The following is a 23198-nucleotide window of genomic DNA, read 5'->3' on the forward strand; positions in this document are numbered from 1 at the left end:
CAACAACTCAACAATAAAATAAGTCACTCAGCTAAAAATGAGCCAGTGTGAATAGGCATCTCTGTAAAAAGATATGCATAGGGCCAACAAAAATAGGGAAAAATAGCTCATCAATAGCAAAATTCAAGTAAAAACCACAGAGTTACTCATAGCATCAGGGTAACTAACAAAATACACAGCCACACATACACACACACACACACACACACAAGCAGCAAAAAGTACGAGTTGGCCAGAATATGGAGAAGTTCCAGAAAAGTGTGTGGCACCTCCCCCAGATGGTTAGAGATAGAATTACTGTGCTATGTACCATCATGTTTCTGAGCCTGTATCCAAAAGAACTGAAAGCAGGGGTCCAAAGAGATGTTTACACCCCATGTCCAGAGCCAGGTGTGGAGCTATCCCCCGGCACCATAAGGTGAAGCCACCCTTTGTGCTCCCTTTAACCAAACTGCTAGGCTGCTCTGGTTCTGGGTGAGTCAGTCTGTCTGGAGTATGTCCTGCCTCACCGATCACCTCAGAACTCCAGGGTGCTGCCCAGACTGCACTGTTCTACCTGCTGCCCCTCAAACCTGCCCTGTGGGTCAAGTAACCGGCCCGCCCTCATCTGCCTATCCCAAGGGCGGGTCCCAATCTGGAGTATAGTCATCTAGGGACCTAGAGCTGCTACCAGGAGCCAAGCCAGGCGGGAGAGAACTGCACCTGGAAGATGCGTCCAGTGTCTGCCGGTGAGTGTGACCCAGCCTGGCCATCTCTGGGGGAAAAGAAGGGGCCAGGGCAAGGGAGAGTTGTCCCCACTCCCTCCTGCCCACCATACTGGACCTGAGGTGAGAGCTGTCATCAGGGAATGGGCAAGTAAAGGTGGTTTGGGTTTTTCAAATGACTTGATCTTGTTAAGAGAGTTGGAAAAGTAGTGAGGAAGGATGAAATCCCTGTCTTCAATGGCCACTCACCTCTTGAGCCTGTGGTCTTGCTTGCTATGCCCAGGCCCAGTCTCTTGCTGTCGTCTGTAGAAGCCGGTTCCTCCCAAAGCTACAGTACAGCACAGCCACATCCTGGGCAAACAGAAGAAAGGGTCGGAAAGAGGTCACTCTTGCTTTGTGTTTAAAAGCTGCTAATGTAGGAACTTGAACTTTGTTGCTGGGTATGGATTATAGCGTAAATGAGTGAATGGCTGTATATGTAGGTACACGATCAATATTCTGCCCCCTAGTAATGTCTTAATTTGTGTGGCTTGCACAAGGACACAAATCACCTCAGAATGAGTCCCTATCATTGAGTGACACACAGACTTACACAAGTTGCCTGAGGTTACTGACTTATAGATATTTTGGAGGAATTCAGTCTTTTTGTTTTCTTTTTAGCAGTACTGAGTTTTGAACTCATGGCCTTGCATGTTACTAAACAAGCACTCTACTACTTACACTAGGCTTCCAGCCCTTTTTACTTCGATTTATTTTTCAGATAGTGACTTAGAACCCTCTCCCCGCTGCCAGCCAACTCAGAGTAAGATCCTCCTACTTCTACCATCTGTAGCAGGGATTACAGGGGTGTACCACTCAGCTCTCGTTGCTTCTGAACCGTCTAGCCATATCAAATGCAGGTTATGAATAGAAAATGCTGGCAGTGACCAGGTGCCTTCTCTCATCTACAACCTTCTCACACACAGACCTCATGACTCATTTGTGCTCTATGAGGTCCTTTTTTTTTTTTTATTGTGAAAACAGTGTACAGAGGGGTTACAATTACATGGGCAAGATAATGAGTACATTTCTTATCAAGCATTGTTGCCTCCTCCTTTGTTTCCTCTTCCCATCCCTTCCCAGCCTCCCCCCGCCCTATGAGGTCCTTTTATATACCCCCACCTCCCATATAATAGCAAGATTGTACTTATCTGGGCATGTATGATCATGAGCAAAGTCCTCCCCTAACCCAGAAGTCAGAATTGTGCCACTCTTGATTTTTTGGGTTAATGATTTCCACTTGACCTTTACCTTGGCACTTAAAACTAATTCCTGGTTTGTTCCAGCTGGTGGTGGACAAGCAAATTGAAGGATGGAGTAGTTGGGCTTGAGCCATTCCGTCACCTGTAGGTCTCCTAGTGGATACTGTAGGCTTCAGCCTGGGGCAGTGCAGGTGCACTCCCACCGTGGAGCTCAGGTAGCAGTTCCTTTCTGCCAAAAGTTTTCAATGGACAGGACAAGGAAGGCAGTGGCATGGAGGCCAGCCAAGCCCTAAACTATAGCCTTCCTCTTCAGTCTGCCCTGAAAGGCATGGTGTCACCTGTGACTTGAATACACTGGCAAGCACCAGGAACAAACAGCTTCTCTGTACTTACTTGGTTTGGAGGAAATTCACTAAGAAGTCTGGATTGTCAGGTTGCTCCACCACACCCCGGGGAGGGGGCTAGGTGGGTTCTGAGAGTCTTTCATGTGGGCCCTAGAGTAGCAGTTGGTCTTGGAATGGCTTTCTTATGGGCTCCTCAGTGACGTGTCCAGCACCTCTGAAACCCTATGCACTGGACAGTGGGGATGAGCCACATACATACAAATACACTGAAGGAGGTTGTCTGTGACAGCTTCCCTGGGCTGGGAGCTCAGGCTCCTCATGCAGCTTCTGGGCAACACAGAGTCACGGACACTTCCAGGAGTCTTCTAGACACTTGTATCTTCCTTGGAGTTGTGAGAAGTGTCTAGATGGTTGCTCCTTGCCTCTTCACAAGGCGGCCCTTCCTGGCTTGAAATCCTTCCTGTGTGGATGCTTGGCTTTTGGTATATTCTCCATTTCTTCCCTGTCACATCGGCCATTTGCCCTGTTCAATTAGGGACCACATTGTGTCTCCTCATTTAAGCAGCTGATTGACACACCCACCTCAAAGGTGACACCATGCTCTTTTTCATCTCCCACCAAACTCTATCCTGTATTGTGGTTCTGGATCCTTAGTGGAGCATGGAGACTTCTGGAAGAGTCTCTGAATGTTGTCAGGTTTACCACTTTTGTTCACATTGATTGCTTGCATAAAATTGGCCAGTAGTCACCTGACATACCTTGATACCGACAACTATTGCTGTCTGCTATCTAGCCATTGTCTGCCTAACATATTTTTCTAGAATAGTGTGCTCGAGTCTGATGGGAGCTCTGGATGGGAAGAAAAAGAGTCCACAAGTCTAAGGTCATCTGCTCTTCTACCCAAGCAGAAGGAGATTAGAGTTCCTGCAAGATCTTCAGGTCCCATGGTTCCCTTCTCCTTGTTCTTTCTCCCTTCTCCTTCCTTCCTCTCTTGTTTTACAAGGTAGCGCCGGGCTGATGTCCTTCAGCTGCATCCTGGAAAGCACAGTGTTGAGCTGACTGCCAGAGATGTTGCCAGGGACTTCCTGCCCCTGTTGTGAATCGTTGGTGTCTCTGCAGAGACCTCCCTGTGATAGAACAAACATGGGGCTTGCAGCATTGTGGTCCACAGTCCTGATCCTTGCTTACTCACTGGCCCCAGAAGCTAGCCTCAACGTGGCAATGCAGAGAGAGGGAAAACGGGCCACGACTCCGCCCCAGGAGGTTTACATTTCATTCTATGAGCAAATTCAAGTCTGATTATGTCTCACAAAGAGAACAAGCAGTGCCAGGCTTTTCAGACCTGCCTGCAGTGGGTGTGTTCAGCACATGCTCAGTGAATCCTTGACATTAGCACTCAAGAAGCTCTGAGACGCAGGCCAACAGCAGGCAGCCATCCTTTCCTGTGTTTTCTGCTTCTGGCTGTTTCAAACACCCAGCACTGCAAAGCCAAAGGGCCCGACCTCTATAGCTCCCGCAGGTGGGAGCTGACTCTCCAGCAATGGTACCCTTTTGCCATCATTGCACCCCAAGTGGGTCAGGGTGACAATGACGGACAGAGAGTGAGAGTGCTCATGGGGTGGGGGGGGGGTCAGAGGGTGACGGTGGTCTAACCCGCACAGCCCAGACCTCCACAGTGTTGGTGTCATTTGTCTTTAGGTGCATTCAAGGCTATGTTCTTCGTCTTTGCCTCCATGTGCGCCTGGTACTCAGGGTACCTGCTTGCAGAGCTCATTCCTGCTGTGACTCTGTCCAGTGCCGTCTACAGCCTCCGGAGCGTCGGTGAGAAGCCCATTCTCAGGGGTGAGTGACTAAGTGAGTATGGCTTTGTGCAGAGGATGGAGATAGAAAAGAGGCCCCACCAATGTCCTCTGTGCAGGCCCCATAGCATCTCCAGGCAAGTGCCACTGCACATGCCCATGGGTGCCACCACCATCTGCCCTCAGGCTGCTCAGCTGTGACCCAAGCTTGTAGTCTGATCTTAGACTATCCATTGTAGGCCCCAAGTCTCAGCTTCCTCCTGCATGAAACTCAGGGGGCCCAGATCCTGTACTCAAGTCATTCTGAATTTTCCAAGGGACTGGCTATGTTCTCAGAAGCTGTTATTCCTGGTCCCAGGGAGTAGAAGTAACAATGTTGTGTTGTGTGGTGCTGACATGATTCCTACTGCTGACACATGGACTGAGTGACAGCCACAAGCATCTGAGCCTTTATAGGACTCAGACCTGCCTGCCACCTGGGCTTCTTCATCTTGCTGTGCTCTGGAACAGCTCGGGTAGAGGCTGAGCAGACACAGGATGTAGCCCTAGAGGTAGGCTAACAAGCAGTGATTGCAATAAAGCAGGGACTGAGCCAGGCACATGTTGCTGAGGGGTCTTGGTAAGCTTGATTTAAAGCATCAGGTTCTGTCTGTTTGAGCTACTGAAATAGAATTAGTGTAGCCTGGGCAGCTTCTAATGACATAAATGCAAATCCCACACAGATATGAGGCCATGTCTGTCTAGCAACAACCAGCTTCCTAAGTCTCCTCACTGAGGCATTTTCTGATAATGATTTTCTTTACAGTGTTCATTCTGTTAACTGATCAACTGGCTGAATTCCTTTTGCTGTATCCAATAGGAATTAGAAGTGGCAAGGAGATGTTCTACTGCTGATCATCTCAAGACCTCAGCAGTTTTTGAAATCTTGGGCTTCTGGCAGCTGCAGGGAGCAGAAGGCAGCAGTGGGCTGAGCCTTTCATTTAACAGCACATACGCAGTCTTGGGTGGCAGGACGCGTGGCCCTGCAGCCCCATTACTGCACTCCTCATGCCTTGGAAGCTGCCTTGGTCCTTGGTAGCTATGGGAGTATTGTAGCTCTCTAAAAATCCTCCAGGGACAAGGGTGCATGGACTAGCACTTCTCTGTTCTGGCTCTTTCCAGCCTGTCTTTCTTCAAACCCACTTCTCTGCCCTTTTACCTTCTTTCTACTTTATTTTTTGCCAGTTGTGGGGCCTGAACTCTGGGCCTGGGCGCTGTCCCTCAGCTTTTCAGCTCAAGGCTAGCACTCTACCACTTGAGCCACAGCACCACTTCTGGCTTTTTGTGCGTATGTGGTGCTGAGGAATCGAACCCAGGTCCTCATGCATGCAAGGCAAGCACTCTACCACTGAGCCACCTTCCCAGCCCCACCTTCTCTCTACTTCTGCCATCCCTCCTTGTCTCTGCCACTTCTGTTCCCATCACTTTTTCCCTGACCACTATCACCACTGCTCTTGCCTGGGTGGCAGCTGCCTCTGTGACTAGTGGCAGCTCTGCACTGTCTCTGTAACTATCCCTACTCTGACACCTCTATCTCTGCCTCTTTGTCTTTCTTTGTGCTGTTAGCTCAGCCTGCTCTAATAATAATCAAGGCCTATATGAGAGAAGTCCTCATTGGGTCTATATCATGCAATCAGGGAAAAGGTATTTCTTAGCTGGCTGGAAAATGTAAGTCAACAGACTGCTTATTTAATTGGAAAGGGGGTGTGGCAAGGGTAGCTGCACCAATCACAGCTTCAGGGTCATCTCAAGGTTGTCCAGGCTGGTGTTGGCAAAAAGCTTGATGTGAGCTGTTGAATCTGTCAGTCCTGGTTGTTACAGTACCTTCCGGATCTGAGTTGTGCTTTAGCAGCCAAGCAACTCATTGTCCTATGGCTTCTTCAAGGTGTCCATGCATGTTCGAAGCAGCTGGCCTGGCCTGAGGGCTGTCCAGCTGGCTGCTGGGCTATGATCTCCACTCCTGGGACACCCAGGAAGGGTCTGACAGCTGTCATTTAGGGAGTCAAATCTCCCCAGCCCCAACATCTTAGTATTTAAAGGGAAAAATCTAAAGGCTTATTATTAATATAAGCAGTGCTCTAATAGTGCCCCAGAGAGAAAGAGGGGTCCCTCCCCCAAGTCTCAGTTTCAGGAAAGACTGAGCAGGAGACTCTGAGCAGGAGTTTTCTGGCTACTCAGCAGGTGCTTATGAGTAATCAGATTCACTGATAGGTCCTTGATCTCTTCATTTCCTGATACTAGTTTCAGCTAACAGTGCCCATCTCAGGAAATAATTATTCTAAAAAAAAGACAATTGCATAACCTCTCTATTAAGTCAACAACCCCTAGTAGCCTGCTGCCTGCTCCTGTCCTCATCTTCTTGGACTTCTCTTTGAATAAATGTTGTCAGGGCCCAGGGTTGTATAGGGTTGATCCCTGCTGTGGGTAAATAGCACATCTGGTGTACAAAGGGTTCTTCATGGATTCAGGTCCCCTTCCCCTTCAGCTGAGGGGCCTTTGTACCCTGTGTGTCTCTGGCAGTGCTGGAGCCTGGAAGTGTCTGTCTCCGGGAAGTGAGCCTGGGCCAGCTGTGGTAAGGATCTCTCTGAGGACTGCATCAGCACTGTGAAGCCCTCAGTCTGAGCTGGGTAAGGGAAGTACACAGGCTCCCAGGGGACAAAGTTGTTCCCTCTGAGGAGCCATCTCTCTGCACTGAGTTTGCACCTGTAGGGTGCCTGCTAAGTTAGAAGATACCCACTTTTAAAGAATAGAGTAAGTACTGGTGGATTACTCCTGTAATCCTTATCTATTCTAAAAAGGTCTCAGGATCTAAATTCAAAGCCAGTCTGGGCAGACAAATCTGAGAGACTCTTCTCTCCACTTCACCATCTAAGTCATAAGTGGAGCTGTGGTTCAAGAGGTAGAACCACAGTCCTGATCAAAAAAGCTAAGTAAGAGTTCAAGACCTGGAGTTCAAGCCCCAGTATCCATATGCACATACACACATACAAAATAGAGAATATGTTAGTGATATTTTCAACTACTGTGTTAGATGCATTTAGTATCATTACTAAATTTAAAGAAAGTGTTAAAAAATCCAGAGACAATTAGAATGTGCCATATTTCTTATTAACAGCTAGTTACTTGACCTTGGTCATCTGAACATTGACAAAAATATTATGTGGATAGATAGATATATTTGGGGAGTACTGGGATTTGAACTCAGGGTCTTGCATTTACAAGCCAGCTACTCTACTGCTGAAGCTATGCCTCTAGCCTTTTTTTTCTGTTCCAGTCCTGGGTCTTGAACTTAGGGCCTGGACCTGTCCCTGAGCTGCTGCTTGTTCAAGGCTAGCATTTTGAGCCACAGTGCTACTTCTGGCTTTTTCTGAGTAGTTTATTAGAGATAAGAGTCTCATTGTGGGCTGGGAAGGTAGCTCAGTGGTAAAGCGCTTGCCTTGCATGCCTGAGGCCCTGGGTTCAATTCCTCAGCACCACATAAGCAAAAAGAAAAAAGCCGGAAGTGGCACTGTGGTTCAAGTGATAGAGCGCTAGCCTTGAACTGAAGAGCTGAAGGACAGCACGCAGGCCCAGAGTTCAGGCCTCACGACCGGACCCAAAAAAAAAAAAAAAGAAAGAAAAAAAAAGAAAAGAGTCTCATTGCTAGGTGCTGGTAGCTCATACTTGTAATCCTACAGGAAAATCTGTGAGACTCTTATCTCCAGAAAACTAGAAGTGGGGCTGTGACTCAAAGTGCTAGTGCACTAGCCTTGAGCAAAAAAGTTCAGGGACAATGCCCATGTCAATTTTCTATGTGTCCATTGTCACAGATAGCCTCTTGAAGTCATGTGATTGTTTTGCAGTTCGTCTTCTCACAGGGCCCTCCATATGTGCTTCATGTTTTAGGTATTCCCACGTTAGGTAAGCATATATTTATAATAGTTACACCTTCATGAGTTCACCCCTTATCATTGTGTTTTGGACAGTTTGATCTAAAATCTGTTGCAGCTACTCTTGTAGCCCCAGCAGGCACCCAGGGCCAGCTGCCTTCCAGCTCATTCTCATGGCAATCTTTATCCATCTCCTCATTTGCACTCTACCTGTCTTCTGAAAGGTGAGATGAGTCTCTTATAGGCAGAGTATATAGTTGGCTCATTTTTGTTTTTATAGTATATTCAGCTATTCAATATCTTTTATTTTTTATTCCAAAACCCCTTTTATATTTTTTTGATTTTTTAAATTATCTTTAAGTAGTGGTACAAAGAAGTTCCCATTCTACAAAACAGTATATTAATACAAGGTGTCTGACAACATTGCCATCCGTTGCTCCTAATCAATGTCTTTTAATTAGGGAAATTAATCTATTTACATTTAGAGTAATGTGTCTGTGTGTCTGTGTCTGTGTCTATGGCTTTGACTGTGCCTGTGCCTGCATTAACGCTCATGCTTTCAGATGCCTTTTTTGCTAAAGGCTGGTATTCTACCACTGGAGCCACACCTCCAGTTCTAGCTTTCTGATGGTTAATTGGAGATAAGAATCATAGTTTTTTTTTTTCTTTCCATCTGGAGTGGCTCTGGACCAAGATCCTCAGATCTTAGCCTCCTGAGTAGCTAGGATTGCAGGTATGCGCCACCGGCACCCAAATTAAAATAACTCTGATAGTTATAGTTACTACTATACTAGCCAATTAACAATTTCACTAATTTTCTTCTGATTGTTATACTTTTTTTGTGATTCAGTTTCTTCCCATCTTGCTATCTTTCTTTGCATTTAGATCTTTTTCTCCTCCTCCATTTCCTCCTCCTCTTCCTCTTCTGCCTGCTCCTCTTTCTCCATATGGCTCCAATGCTTGAATTCAGCTGCTTGCTTACTTGGCTGGTATTCTACCACTTTAGCGATGCCTCCAGCTCTACTTTTAAAGATGGTTATTTTGGAGATAGCATTTCCAGGAGCTTTCTTCCCAGGCTGTCTTTGAACCGAGATCCTCTGAATTTCAGCCTCCTGGGGGGCTAGGATTAGAGATACGAGCCACCAATTAGAGATACAAGCCTGGCTCATGATTAGATGAGTTTCTGTATTGGTATCCTATGAGTCCCTGCTCATGATCTACTGCATATCTTACCATTTTCTACTTCTTAGTTTCTGTGTGCTAAGTCAGAAAAACACATGATCCTTAAAGTAGAGAACCAAGTCCCCTGTCAAACTTGGAGGGCTTTTGCATTTTCTAGGCACCTGGGATTTAAATCTGGACCAAGCACCAGCCTGCAGTCCTATCTGTGACCTGCAGGAGAGGCACATGAGGCAGGCCACCCCCACCCCCACACCCACCCCCCAGCTGCCTTCTTACCTTTTAGCTTCAGGCCAGCCTGAACCCTCCTAACTGGAGCCATCTCCAGGGACTGCTTACACACACACACACACACACAGTAGCACCCCAAGCAGAAACCTCAGTTCCTCTAGCTGGTTAGCTAGTGTGTGGTCAGATGTGCATTGTTGGGTGTGCATGTGGGGTAGAGTGTATGTGTATGTATGGTATTACATATATTGTATATGTGGTATGGATGTGTGTTAGTATAAGTGCAGTTTGGCATATGGTATGTGTATGTGGCATAGGGTCCCTGTGAGTTTGTATGTGGTATTTGATGTCATTTTTGACTTGTTACACAGCATGTGTATGTGCTTAGGTCTATGTAAAAGCAGAAGCTATGTATCTCTACCCAGGCCTGCCTCTGTTCCCTAGCCCTCTAGGCTCCTGGATCTGTCTGTTATTGCAGTGCAAATGTGGGTGGTCCCCAAGAGTATCCGTTTTGATCAACAGCCATGAAGAGTTATCCCCACACTTCTGGCATCACTCTGCCTAGTCTGCATACCTGTTGCCTTAGGACAGAAGCATCTCTGGGGGCATTCCAATGGTTATACTACAGTTGAACACGTTCTTCTGGGTGGCTCTGTTCCCCCTGGTGTTGCCACCATTGGGAGTTGGCAAAGAGCTAGAATGGTCTAACTCAGAGTTCATCTGCTAAGCTATTGTGATGCTAATTATTAATACTCTGTTTATTACAGCGCCAGACCCCAAAAGGCAAAAGTGTGACCACTGGGCCTCATGTCCCCCCAACACCTATGCCTATCGCTTGCTCAGTGGTGGGGGCAAAGACAAGTATGCCAAGATTTGCTTTGAAGATGAGCTGTAAGTACCACAGTTAGGAAGAGGGCAGTGCCTACTTTTTGCCTCTGTCCTCTCCTCCTAAGAGGCCACCACAAGCATGCCTTGATCTCAGACCAAGGCTGAGGAATCCCTGCTGTGCTCCCAGGGGAGGACAGTGATTATCTCTGAGGGCTGCCTCTGTCTCTCTCCCTCTCTTCCTCTCTCTTTTCTCCCTCTCCCCGTCCTCTGCCCCCCCCCCCCGTCTCTGTCTGAGGTTTGTGTCTCTTGTCAAACTTAGTCTCATATAATCATAGTTTGTATTTTGTTCTTTCCTGGGAATTTGTGTCAAAGCACTTCAAAGTCACCGGAACCACAGTGTCACCTGACAGTTCTGTGCAGTTTTACCCTGCCCCCCACCCTCATGGTTTAAAGCAGGAGCACTGTGTCTGTAACTACACCTCTCTCTTTTTCTTCCCCCTCTTTGGACTTAATTTTTGAACATACAATACATTTACATGGTTCAGAATTAACAATAATTATAAAAAATACACTGAGAGATGTACTCTATATATCTTCCAATTCCCCCCCCCCTCCCCTGTATCCATCTCCATTTGTTTTTGTTTATTTTGTTTTTGCCTTGAATTCAGGGCCTGGGCACTGTCCCTGAGCCTTTTTGTACTGAAGGCAACCACTCTACCACTTGAGCCACTGTGCCTCTTCCGTCTTTTTCTGAGTAGTTTATTGGAGCTAAGAGCCTTACAGACTTTCCTGCCCAGGCTGGCTTAAAAAGGGATCCTCAGATCTCAGCCTCCTGAGCAGCAAGGATTACAGATGTGAGCCACTGGCACTTGGCTTCCATTTCTTTTTTTCTTAGTTTGTGGTTTTCTTTCTTTTTTTTTCTTTTTGACAGTACTGGGACTTGAACTGAGAGCCTCACATTTTCTCAGTTTGCTCAACTGGCATACTACTACTTGAACCATACCTCCAGCCCAACAGTTTGCTGGTTATTCTTGAGATGGAGTCTCACAGACTTTTCTGCCCAGTATTCCCTTGAACTATGATCCTCCAGATCTCAGCCTCCTCAGTAGGTAGGATTACGGATGTAAACCACCAGTGCCTGATAATTTTTATTAGTTTCTGACTGATCGTGTCAGTGGTTTCTTTTTAATGGAAAAATAAGCTTCCTATGCAAAATCAGTATATACTTATATATCTATTTTATGTGCATACATAGGCATGTATATGTGAGTACACATGAATATGAGTGTGTGAATGTGTTTATGTGCATATAATTTTTTACAGATAAAGTAGGAAACTCTTTTTTTATGGGTACATAGCACAGCCAGCTCATAGTTTATTCCACTATTTTTACACTGGTGTGCATTTCTACTGTATAGAATTTTTAAAAATTACAGGGAGGGTCTGGGAGAGGGGAAGGCATGGGAAGGGGAAACAAAGGAGGAGGCAACAATGCTTGATAAGAAATGTACTCATGGGCTGGGAAGATGGCTCAGTGGTAGAGCGCTTGCCTTGCATGCCTGAGGCCCTGGGTTCGATTCCTCAGCACCACATAAGCAAAAAGAAAAAAGCCAGAAGTGGCGTTGTGGCTCAAGTGGTAGAGCGCTAGCCTTGAGCTGAAGAGCTGAGGGACAGCGCCCAGGCCCAGAGTTCAGGCCCCACGACCGGACCCAAAAAAAAAAAAAAAGAAATGTACTCATTATCCTGCCCATGTAATTTTAACCCCCTCTGTACAGTATTTTCACAATAAAAAAGACTAAAAAAATTATGGCAAATTATAAGTAGATAGTGTTTTTAGTTAATTATAATGTCCTCATGTGTAGCCTCTGTTCTGATTAAGCAATAGATATTGCCAGGCCTCTGTGCACCTTCTGTAAATCAGCTTCTTCTTTTCTTCGTCCCTCTAGTAAGAGCACTATGGTGTCTCCTAGGTGGTTATTTCCTTGCTTGTCTTGATGTTTTTATTGCCTGAGCTTTCATGCACACTCTGTTGCTTCATTTTATATATCTGAACTTTATGTCATATAGTCATAAACTATATACCCTATCATCGCTGATCTTTCTAGGCCAAGTGGCATTTGTGAGATCTCTCCTGGTCATTGAGTTGTAACTATTTTTTATGGGTTTGCACTGAGGTGTAATACTACATGGCTTCAATGCACAATAATTTTTTTTCCCATTCTGTAGAATGACAGCTGAATCATTATGGTTGTTTATGAAGAGTGCTGCTACTGTCTCTTAGTGCACATAGATAGATAGATAGATAGATAGATAGATAGATAGATAGATAGATAGATAGATAGATAGATAGATAGATAGATTTCTGTTCAGTTTTGGTTTGGGTGGGGTGGAAGGATCCCACATCCAGCTTCAAATTCACTCATTCCTCTAGAAGGATTCATAAGATTCAGTAACAGGTTACATGAATTGATAGGGTTTATGACAACAAAAGATAACAGAGCAGGGCTGGGGGGAGTAGTAGAGCAACTGGCCTACCACATGTGAGGTCTTGAGTTCAAATCTCAGCAATACTATACCAATACTGTGTGTGTGTGTGTGTGTGTGTGTGTGTGTGTGTGTATGTATGTATGTGTGTGTGTGTGTGTGTGTGTGTAGCTTCAGATAATACAAAGTAAACAATGTAAAAAGACATATGAAAAAGGTACGGCCACTTCTTGCAGTTTACATTTCTCTGAAATATCTGTTTCATCTTTATTTCTGAAAGACGATGGTTGTTTGGGCTGTAGTGTCTTTCACTGAATTTTAAGGGGATGTTCTATCCTCCTCTGACTCCATTGTTTCTTTTGTGAAGTCAGCTAACAATCTGCCTTTTATTTTTTTTCCTCTTCTTTTATTTGCTACTTAGTTGAGTTAAAACCAAGCTGAAATCCACACGAATATTAGTTAACATCTCACTTTAAGAATTCAACCCTTTGGGAGCCTAGCCCAAGTAAACCAAGGGGAGATTTAGCATGATGCTCACTCTGGTTTTGCCTTTGTCCCATCTCTCATCATTTTCACAGTGCTCAATGCCTCCTCTCCCACCTTCCTGCCACCACAAAGGATTCTTAAAAGGTAAACATGGAGCAGAGTGCCGGTGGCTCACACCTGTAATCCTAGCTACTAAGAAGGCTGAGATCTGAGAATCGTGGTTCAAAGCCAGCCCGGGCAGGAAAGACTGTGAGACTCCTATCTCTAATAAACCACTAGAAAACCGGAAGTGGTGCTGTGGCTCAAGTGGTAGAGCACTTGCCTTGAGCTGAAGAGCTGAGGGACAGCGCCCAAGCCCAGAGTTCAAGCCCCACAACTGACCAAAAAAAAAAAAAAAAAAAGGTAAAACATGGGGTGAAATGCTGGACAAACACCTGAGACTGAGTCTTTGCCACAGGCCTGAGGCTCCAGTTTACCTCAAGAGATCTCATTAAAATGTTCCCTGTCTTCTCTGGTTTTGCTCTGTGGTAGTAGATCCAGATTCCCCCATCTTCCCATGGTCAGAAATGGAAGCCTTTGCTTCTTCCTAGTTCTTTTAGAAGTGTCTAAGATTGTGAAAAGCACTAAGCCTGGAAGGTTCACAGCATGTCAGACAGCAGATTTGTACATGCAGGTTCACTGTCACAAAGCAGGAGAAAAGAGGAAGCTTTGCGATTCTGTTCTCTACACTCTCATGTCACTGATGCAAAGAGTACTTACGCGTGTGTGCACACGCGTGAATGCACACACACACACACACACACACACACACACACACGCAGAGTTTGTGTGTGAACCTCCCATCTCCTGGAAAGGTAGTTGTCTTGACTTGTCAAGTTCTTTGATTTAAGGTAAAAGTTAAGTGATGAGATACAGTGCTCACTCACAAGAAATAATTGGGTTAATCTTGGTGATGGGGCAAAAGAATGACCAAGAGTCAAAAGTCAAGCAAGGCTTCTATGGGTTCCCTGAAAGGAAAAGGACATGGACACGGGAGAACTAGGCCTGAGTTGGAAGGCCTTCCACTGACCCACTCTTCCTCCCGCTTACCTGTGAAATAGAGAGGTAGGTGCTTTGGAGCTAAGCTAAATAAACTTGTGAAGCTAAATAAACAAGAGTGAGTTTCCCCTCTCCTTTTTGTCTAAATCATAACTTGGAATGTGCCCCAAGAGACTGAGTCTGTAATAAGCTGAGGTCTATAGAAATGTGTGTGGAGGGTCTAGAGTAAGGTCTGGAAGCTATGGGGTTGCTGCACAGCAGGAGGAGGTGGGGAGGAGACAAACTGGTACAGCAAGCCTTGCCTAGGAAGGCGAACACAGGAGAGCTGCCCCTTTGGAGGCAAGTTCCTCCTTTGGAAGAACTCCAAACTCCATGACTGATGTTCAGCTGTATTTCAGGCTTCTAGGTAGAAGGTATGGGAATGTTGCAAGAGGAATAAACATTGCCATCATCAACTGTAAGTTAAATGTTTTCCTTAGAACTTCCTTGAAGGAGGGAGGGAGTGATGGGAGGGGTGACAATGATCAAGATAAACTCATTTGTACAACTACTGTAAGATCATACAAATGGTCATAGAAAAGAACTTCCCCTAGAAGTTCAGAGATTGGGTTTTCCCACAGACTTTAGGTTCTCAAGATCTTTGCCTCTAATCTAGTCTAGGTCGATATTTTAAAACATTTTAAATTATGAACTGATTATTTTTAACCTGCCTCACTTCACAGACTATTAGTGGTTCTAATGACAACAAAAATACCTGAAAACTGAATATAATAGAACCTTTTGAGGACACAGGAGAAGACAAGAGGCAGAGTGATACCCAGATGAGCAAAGGCTATGGTCCTGGCTTGTGTCTCACACCTGTTCTCTGATGCCAATGTTTCTCTGAGCAGAGTGCAACACAATTGGACATTTCCCCGTGCTGTGCATCCAAAGAGCCCCAGAATCCCCGTGAATGAAGACTTGGCTTTCCTTTCTGTTTCCATTGCCTCTAGGGGATCCTGGCAAGAAATGGAGGGTTTGGGAAAGAGGGTCCCTGCAGTCCCCGGGGGAAAGAGGCTTGCTCTAGTGTCTCAGGGAGATTCCCTCTGACATCCCTAGGAAAGGAGTCCCTGAGGTGTCCCTGGAAAAAGAAATTCCCAGTAATATCCCCACCAGTGAAATGACAGCATGGCCAGTGACAGTGGGGCTGGAGGGTGAGGGACAAAATGCTCTAAAGTCCCCATGGAAACATGAGGTGGAAAGGGGTGAGGTGGGGCCCTAGTATTTCTGGGGAAAGCAGCAGGAGGAGAGGAAAGCTGGTGAAGATCAAGTGTTACTGGACGTAGGCTGGAAGGCTGGAAGGTGTTGTTCTGATCTGTGCTGGTGACAGGCTGTATGGCCACACTAGTCATGTTTCCTGCAGAAACACCTAAGGAATATATCATTGGGGGAGGTGGAGGTCATGATGCCTCCTTGGTTTTATGAACTTTCCTTTAATAAATGATTTCTACTTGCAGATGTGACTGGGAAGGTGACGGCGACCCAGCATTTTGATATGTATGGAGATGGTAAGAACCCTCTAATCCTGGTAACATTAAGATGAATTTTCAACATAATGTAGACTTGAAGAGAAACCAAGGCACAACTTGACAATGAAACAGTTTCTTTGGCCTGTGTTTGTGGGATCTCAGGTTTGGGGTGGGTTCTGCACTGCAGTTACAAGGCTGCCTTCCTCTGCAGTGTCACCCTGGGAGCTGACAGAAGAAGATCCCAGTGGGTGACAAGTTTGCCTAATCAAGGCTTTAGGGTCTACTTTCCTCTAGATGTGGCTTTCCTTGTTTCTTTGAGCCCAAGAACCCATTGTCTGGGATTCCTGTTCATTGCGCCCTGAACAGCCACTGGGCTGTCTGTGCCTTGTCAATCTCAGCTGGCAGACACCAGCTCTAAGAAGTAAGGATCCAGGACATCTAGAGAAGCAGAGGACAGCAGGAGGTTGGCAGCCTTGGCAAGAGCCTCTTTTCTCTAAGAAGACACTAAACTGCCTTGCCTTGACCCTGCAGATGGCTCTGGACCAATGATGGAGTTCATTCAGAGAGCATCTCCCAAATCCTTACTGCTCATGGTGACCCAGGATGACGGGAGCACTAAGTGAGCATATGCAACTGACATGGGTAACGGGGCAGCTCCTGTGAGCGTGTGCGGCTGACACAGGGCAGCTCCTGTGAGTGTGTGCGGCTGACACAGGACAGCTCCTGTGAGCGTGTGTGGCTGACACAGGGGCAGCTCCTGTGAGTGTGTGCGGCTGACACAGGACAGCTCCTGTGAGTGTGTGCGGCTGACACAGGACAGCTCCTGTGAGCGTGTGCGGCTGACACAGGACAGCTCCTGTGAGCGTATGTGGCTGACACAGGGCAGCTCCTGTGAGTGTGTGCGGCTGACACAGGGGCAGCTCCTGTGAGTGTGTGCGGCTGACACAGGACAGCTCCTGTGACTGTGTGCGGCTGACACAGAGCAGCTCCTGTGAGTGTGTGCGGCTGACACAGAGCAGCTCCTGTGAGTGTGTGCGGCTGACACAGAGCAGCTCCTGTGAGTGTGTGCGGCTGACACAGAGCAGCTCCTGTGAGTGTGTGTGGCTGACACAGGACAGCTCCTGTGAGTGTGTGCGGCTGACACAGGACAGCTCCTGTGAGTGTGTGCGGCTGACACAGGGCAGCTCCTGTGAGTGTGTGCGGCTGACACAGGGGCAGCTCCTGTGAGTGTATATGGCTGACACAGAGCAGCTCCTGTGAGTGTGTATGGCTGACACAGGGGCAGCTCCTGTGAGTGTGTGCGGCTGACACAGGGGCAGCTCCTGTGAGTGTGTATGGCTGACACAGAGCAGCTCCTGTGAGTGTGTATGGCTGACACAGGGACAGCTCCTGTGAGTGTGTGCGGCTGACACAGGGCAGCTCCTGTGAGTGTGTGCGGCTGACACAGGACAGCTCCTGTGAGTGTGTGCGGCTGACACAGGACAGCTCCTGTGAGTGTGTGCGGCTGCCACAGGGCAGCTCCTGTGAGTGTGTGCAGCTGACATGGGCATTTCCTGTGAGCGTGTGCAGCTGAACAGGACAGCTCCTGTGAATGTGTGCGGCTGACACAGGGGCAGCTCCTGTGAGTGTGTGCAGCTGACACAGGACAGCTCCTGTGAGTGTGTGCGGCTGACACAGGACAGCTCCTGTGAGCGTGTGTGGCTGACACAGGACAGCTCCTGTGAGTGTGTGCGGCTGCCACAGGGCAGCTCCTGTGAGTGTGTGCGGCTGACACAGGACAGCTCCTGTGACTGTGTGCGGCTGACATGGGCATTTCCTGTGAGCGTGTGCAGCTGAACAGGACAGCTCCTGTGAATGTGTGCGGCTGACACGGGCAGCTCCTGTGAGTGTGTGCGGCTGACATGGGCATTTCCTGTGAGCATGTGCAGCTGAACAGGACAGCTCCTGTGAGTGTGTGCGGCTGACACAGGACAGCTCCTGTGAGTGTGTACGGCTGACACGGGCATTTCCTGTGAGCGTGTGTGGCTGACACAGGGGCAGCTCCTGTGAGTGTGTGCAGCTGACACGGGCATTTCCTGTGAGCGTGTGCGGCTGATCCAGGACAGCTCCTGTGAGCGTGTGCAGGTTACACAGGGACGGCTGAGCATGGGCCAAGACTGAGGAGTCCTGTTTCCTCTGGGGAAGATGGAGGCCCAAAAGAAACAGAATGAAAGATTTTAACAAAATAGACTGCTTCATGAAAACAAAATCACTGCACCTATGTACTACAGCATAATCCTTCTAGAACCAAAGAAATCCTTGACAGAGCCAAACAAAGCCACACCTGGACTCAAAATAGGAAGTTGTCCAGTGTGTATTTAGAGAAGAAAGAAAAGAAATGGAGGTTGTTTCTCTGTAAAAGGAGCAAGGGAAGCATGAAAAACTTGTATACACACATGTGTGCCCCATACACATAGATGCATGGCTTCCTCCCCCACACACACACACATGCACACACATGTACTCACTAGAAGGAATTGAGTGCCTGACACACCTGGTGTCTGGATTTACAGCTACAGTCTCACACGGTCTCCTTCATTGCCCCCAGACTTCAGGCCAAGGCCAAGGATGCCATTGAAGCCCTCGGGAGCAAGGAGATCAGGAACCTGCGCTTCCGGTCCAGCTGGGTATTCCTTGCACCCATAGGCTTTGAGCTCCCTCCAGGAATTCAGAGGGAGAAGGTAAGTGGGCTTCCACATTATGACAATTTGCAGAAGTCTCATGTGGCTGTCATTCTGATCTGTAAGCGAAGGCTCTGGACGCCTGGATGTCAGATCCATGTTCAACCTTCCCTGGATTGTCAGACTTCTCACATCACTTTGAAAGTGGAAGATGCTGACAGGGCTGTCAGACTCAGTTTCCCCTATCTTCAGCCACACCCCTCTCTGCTTAGCAGGTGGTCAGCCTTCCTCTGTCCCTGCTTGGGGCACAGGAAGCAAATCTCAGGTAGCACACATCTCAAACAAAGAACACTGAATAAGCACCAAGTTAGCGCAGCCTTTGTGTCATTGCTGCAGTGAAAAGTAGGAAGGACTCTGGTATAAACATAATTGCTAAGCTAGGAGCTTTAAAGCACTCTGAAAAACACAAATCTACAGTCTTATTTCCAATACAGATACTATTGTAGAGCTATGCTGTACAGCACAAAGCTGATTTCCACTTGCCTTCAAATAGATCGCAATTGAATAAAATTTAGAATCCAGTTTGTAGCTGCTCTAGCCACCTTCCACAGTTACCCTGCTGGGGTGAGTGGCCACTCTACTGAACAATGTTGGCTGAAGATCGACGCCGTCTGGAGAAAATTCTAGACCTGTATTCCAATATCCTTAAGAAACACATTGAAGCAATACCTACCACCCAGCTTGGTTTGGAACAAATCCCATTCTAGTAATTGGTTCTAGACATATGACTTTCCTTGAAGTAAATATTTGTTTAATAGCTTCATGAATGAGTGAAACTCTTTTCTCTTTGCACAGATCAACCACTCTGATAATTCGAAGAATAGATATTCTGGCTGGCCGGCAGAGGTCCAGATCGAAGGCTGCATACCAAAAGAACTAAGCTAAGCGAGTGTTATATTATCCTCAATAAATCTGTTTTTGTATAGATAAATGGAACTGGAATAGCCAAGCTATCTTAGCCCTGTATGTCCAGCAGTGGGGATAAATGGATAGGTAGGGTTTGTTGCAAACCAACAAGTTATTGCTAGGTAACACATGATGTCATTTTCCTAGATCTTTATCTAGTGCAGGTATGATAATCTGGAGATCAGAAACAATTGGGAACTATGTAAGGAAGGCAGCAATGTAAGCTGGAAAGAAAGGGTCATGGAAATCAGCATGCTTGTCCAGGCATGGGCAGCATGATGCTCAGGTTCCCGGGGGCCCAGTGGCTCTGCAGCAATGACTGGATAATTGTGTCCAGTATCCACAGAGCCACCTCAGGGATATGCAGGACTTGGCCAACTGGCATCCCTGGCCAGCCCACACATGTTCTTGAACTGTCTGAGCCATAGGTTCATTCCTTCATTTCACTCTACACCATTGCCTTCTGACATCTGCCCCTCTTCTGTGCCAGGCATGGATTGGGCAGACAGAGGTACTGTGCTGTAGCCATAGAGTCCACTGTTAGGAGCATAGCTACCAAGCAAGTATCTCAGACTCCTGGAGATACACCCTTCCAAGACCCAGCTTGGCAGAGGACAAGTGTGAGATACTAGTGTTTGGCTTCAATCTTGGAGTTTTGAGGGTTGAAGCTGAAACAACACATTACCATTGTGAAAGCTTTGATGTTTGGGGCTCTGTTGTGGCCTGAACACACTTAGGCAGGCCCCTGGGCCTCTAACCTCTTGGTATCCATGCATTTCTGTATTTAAAAAAGGAGGACAAGCTGAGTGCTGGTGGCTCACGCCTGTCATCCTAGCTACTCAGGAGGCTGAGATCTGAGGATTGTGGTTCAAAGCCAGCCTGGCCAGGAAAGTCCATAAGACTCTTATCTCCAATTAACCACCAGAAAACCAGAAAGTGGCACTGTGGCTTAAGTGATAGAGCGCTTGCCTTGAGCTTAAGAGTTCATGGACAGCACCCAGGCCCAGAGTTCAAGCCCCACAACAACAACAAAAAAAAAAACGGATGACAGGTTTTTTACGCAGTGGGTATCACTGCTATATTCATAAAACATGACACTATTGAGGACAAGTATAAGGACATGGTGGCCAGGCAAGATCCAGAAATCAGGTTTTGGACTCCTGAGAGCCATCCCATTCTGTGACAGCCCTTTGCCCCTGCCCTGACTCCTGCAGGCCTAGATTCCTGGCAAGGGGGCTGCCTGGGCACAGCCTGAAATGCCATTCATGCTTCCATCCAGCTGCTGCCCTGCCTCCTGGCGTGGTGTCTGGGGTGGCAACTGTCACCAGTATCTGAGGAAGGCCCTGTGTGTAGGAAGGCCTCAGGCATCTGCTGTCACCATGGCACTCCTGCTACTCACCTGATGAGCATGAAATCTGCTGCCCCAAAGGAGCTCATAAACATCTGCCTCAATTTGGGCCTTGGCTGAATTTCTTTCTCATGGTTTATGGTGGGTTTTCATTTTGTTCTGTTAACTAAAATGGCCAGCTGAGGCATGGCTCCTGGGGTATCACAATTTTGGAGTTTCTAGCCTGAATGTTAGTCATCAGCATATTTTAGTAGGTGTCATAATTTGGATTTTCAGTGCCTGCAATGCAGGGTCCAGGGGCTTCCTCCCATCGTGTGACTTCAGTCACTGCCCACCTGTTAGAGGAGTTACCTTCAGTTCCCCTCAGATTGATTTGTTGACATCCACACCCCCTCCAGCACCTTGGAATATGACTCTATTTGAAATCGGGTCCTTATGGATATAATTGAGATGATGATGTAGCTGGGCACAGGGGCTCAAATTTATAACCCTTGCTATTTGGGTGGCAGAGATTAGGGGATCATGGTTCAAGACCAGCCCAGGCATAAGAGTTCAAAACTCCATCTCATTCAATGGCAAAGCACAGTGGAACAGGGCTGTTATTCCAGCCACAGGGGACATACAGTGACGGAATCCAGTGGCAGGTGGCCAACAACACAGGAAAGCACAAGTAGAAGGGTAACCATTAAGACCAGCCCTGGTGCCTTGAAAATAACCAAAGCAATAAGGGGCTGGAGACATGGCTCAAATGGTAGCACTAGCCCCTGCTAAGCAAATGTGAAACCCAGAGCGCAATCCCTATATCATCAAAAAATAAATGAAATAAGATGAAGTCATATTGGAGTCTGGGGACCCCGCTCCCCTCTCAAAAGGGAGACTTGGACACAGGAAGACGAGTTACAGTACCACACGCCAAAGAGACTTTCAGCCTCTGACTACGAAGGAACACATTTGTGTTCTAAACCACCTACTAATCTATACGTACTTTGTTAATAACCTTAGGAAGTGAACACATGGTGGTGGATGTGTAACCTGTTCCCCACCAGCCATGCTTCAAATAAAAATGGACTGAGTGGTTCTGCTCTGGCCACACCTGCTCTGTCTGTTGTCCTGGGTCTCATGAGGTTCTGCTGCCAACCTCAGAATTGCTGTCCCAGATCTACATCCATGGCTGTCCCCTCCTACACCCTGGTGTTCCTCATTTCCTTCCTCTTTTTCTCCTTTCTCACAGTCTCCTCTTAGTATTTCCATTCTTCTTTCTCAAAGGATCTCTCTTTCTCCTCAAGTGAAGTCTGTGGTCTCGAGTTTTGTCTTTGAACTGAGCTTCCACCTGGGGACAAAAATGTAGAGAGGCCATAGCACATCACTGTGACTGCAGAATCTAGAAGCTTTCAGAGCACCAGTATTTTTCCAAACAGGGCAGTAACCTGAGCCTGCTGACTCTCACTCCCCAAAGCCCAGGTGGGTCACCAGAGTTACACATGTCCACACATCTGATGGCCCCTAGGAGTCCCTGTGGGGGACCTACAGAATCCATTCCTACAGAGGTCCTAGAAGACGGTACTGGAGTGAGGGGTATGGTTCACTGGGCACACAGCAGAGCAGGGGTGCCCTGGGCCGGAGTGGGAAACGGTCTGGAAACTGTTCAGAGAGCCCCTGGGGAAGGGCTCCCCATCTCCTCCTGTCACTCCCAACTCCTCCAGTCCTCACACAACTCACACCTTCACATTTCACCCTTTGTTTATGCAGAACAAATTGCCTCTGTCCACCTGGGTCTTCCACACCTGTGTGCCCAAATCCATCTTGCTGCTCTGGGAAGATGGAGAGAGGGCCGGGCAGTTCACACACTGGAGCAAAATGGGAAAGAATGCAGAGTTCCATGCATTCCCCAGAGGACCTGCCTAGCATCTCTTCCCATGGAGGGCAAAGACATTAAGGCCAGTTGGGGGATATGGCTGACTAGTAGAGCACCTGCCTAGCAGTGAAAGCAGTTATTACCCTAGACCCCCTCCCACCACTCTTACTTCATTGTTGGGCCCCTGACTTCACCCTCTGGGCACTGACTCCAGTTCTCAACCTCTAGAGGATACAGGCCTCTGAGTTCAGATCCCAGGCTCTCCCCATTCCTCCACTGACCTGGGCTGCTTAGCAGGGGTGGGGCCACAGCAAGCACAGGTGGTACCAAGTTTTCCTGCAAAGGTGAATAGTGTTTACACAAACTAAAAGCCCACATCTGGCAGCGATCCATATGATTGCTGTCTGGCCCGGAAACTTCATGGGTGAAGGTAACTTCTGAGCACAGAGGGAGGAGGCTGGAGTGACCAGAAGTCCTAGGACCACTCTGGCCCTTCTCTGATTGAGTGGAGAGCACCTGGGTGGGGCCACTAAGCAGAGTCCCCTTTCCGGGAGGAAAGGGCTGAGGCAGAGAGCTCCCTTGGGAGGGGTTAGAAGTAGATGCTGCTGGAAGTTTTACTGCC

General features: G+C 47.4%; 1 protein-coding gene across 1 annotated transcript; it reads left to right on the forward strand.

Annotated features, from left to right (window-relative positions):
* Positions 1-571: 571 nt before the first annotated feature.
* On the forward strand, positions 572-19355 carry Fam3b (FAM3 metabolism regulating signaling molecule B). Its single transcript, XM_042687328.1, has 8 exons — positions 572-728; positions 3988-4131; positions 10171-10294; positions 14638-14696; positions 15736-15786; positions 16279-16362; positions 18331-18467; positions 19263-19355. The coding sequence occupies exons 1-8, from the start codon at positions 710-712 to the stop codon at positions 19350-19352; spliced, it is 708 nt and encodes a 235-aa protein (XP_042543262.1). The 5' UTR covers positions 572-709; the 3' UTR covers positions 19353-19355.
* Positions 19356-23198: the final 3843 nt, after the last annotated feature.

The sequence above is a fragment of the Dipodomys spectabilis genome, unplaced genomic scaffold (assembly GCF_019054845.1).
Source record: "Dipodomys spectabilis isolate Male_0828 unplaced genomic scaffold, ASM1905484v1 ptg000107l, whole genome shotgun sequence".
NCBI lineage: Eukaryota > Metazoa > Chordata > Mammalia > Rodentia > Heteromyidae > Dipodomys > Dipodomys spectabilis.

Excerpts from the sequence above, each read along its gene's own strand:
- Fam3b (XM_042687328.1), top strand. Across the intron at positions 4,132-10,170 it reads TGAGAAGCCCATTCTCAGGG|CGCCAGACCCCAAAAGGCAA; the intron begins GTGAGTGACTAA and ends TGTTTATTACAG. Across the intron at positions 15,787-16,278 it reads TTTTGATATGTATGGAGATG|ATGGCTCTGGACCAATGATG; the intron begins GTAAGAACCCTC and ends TTGACCCTGCAG.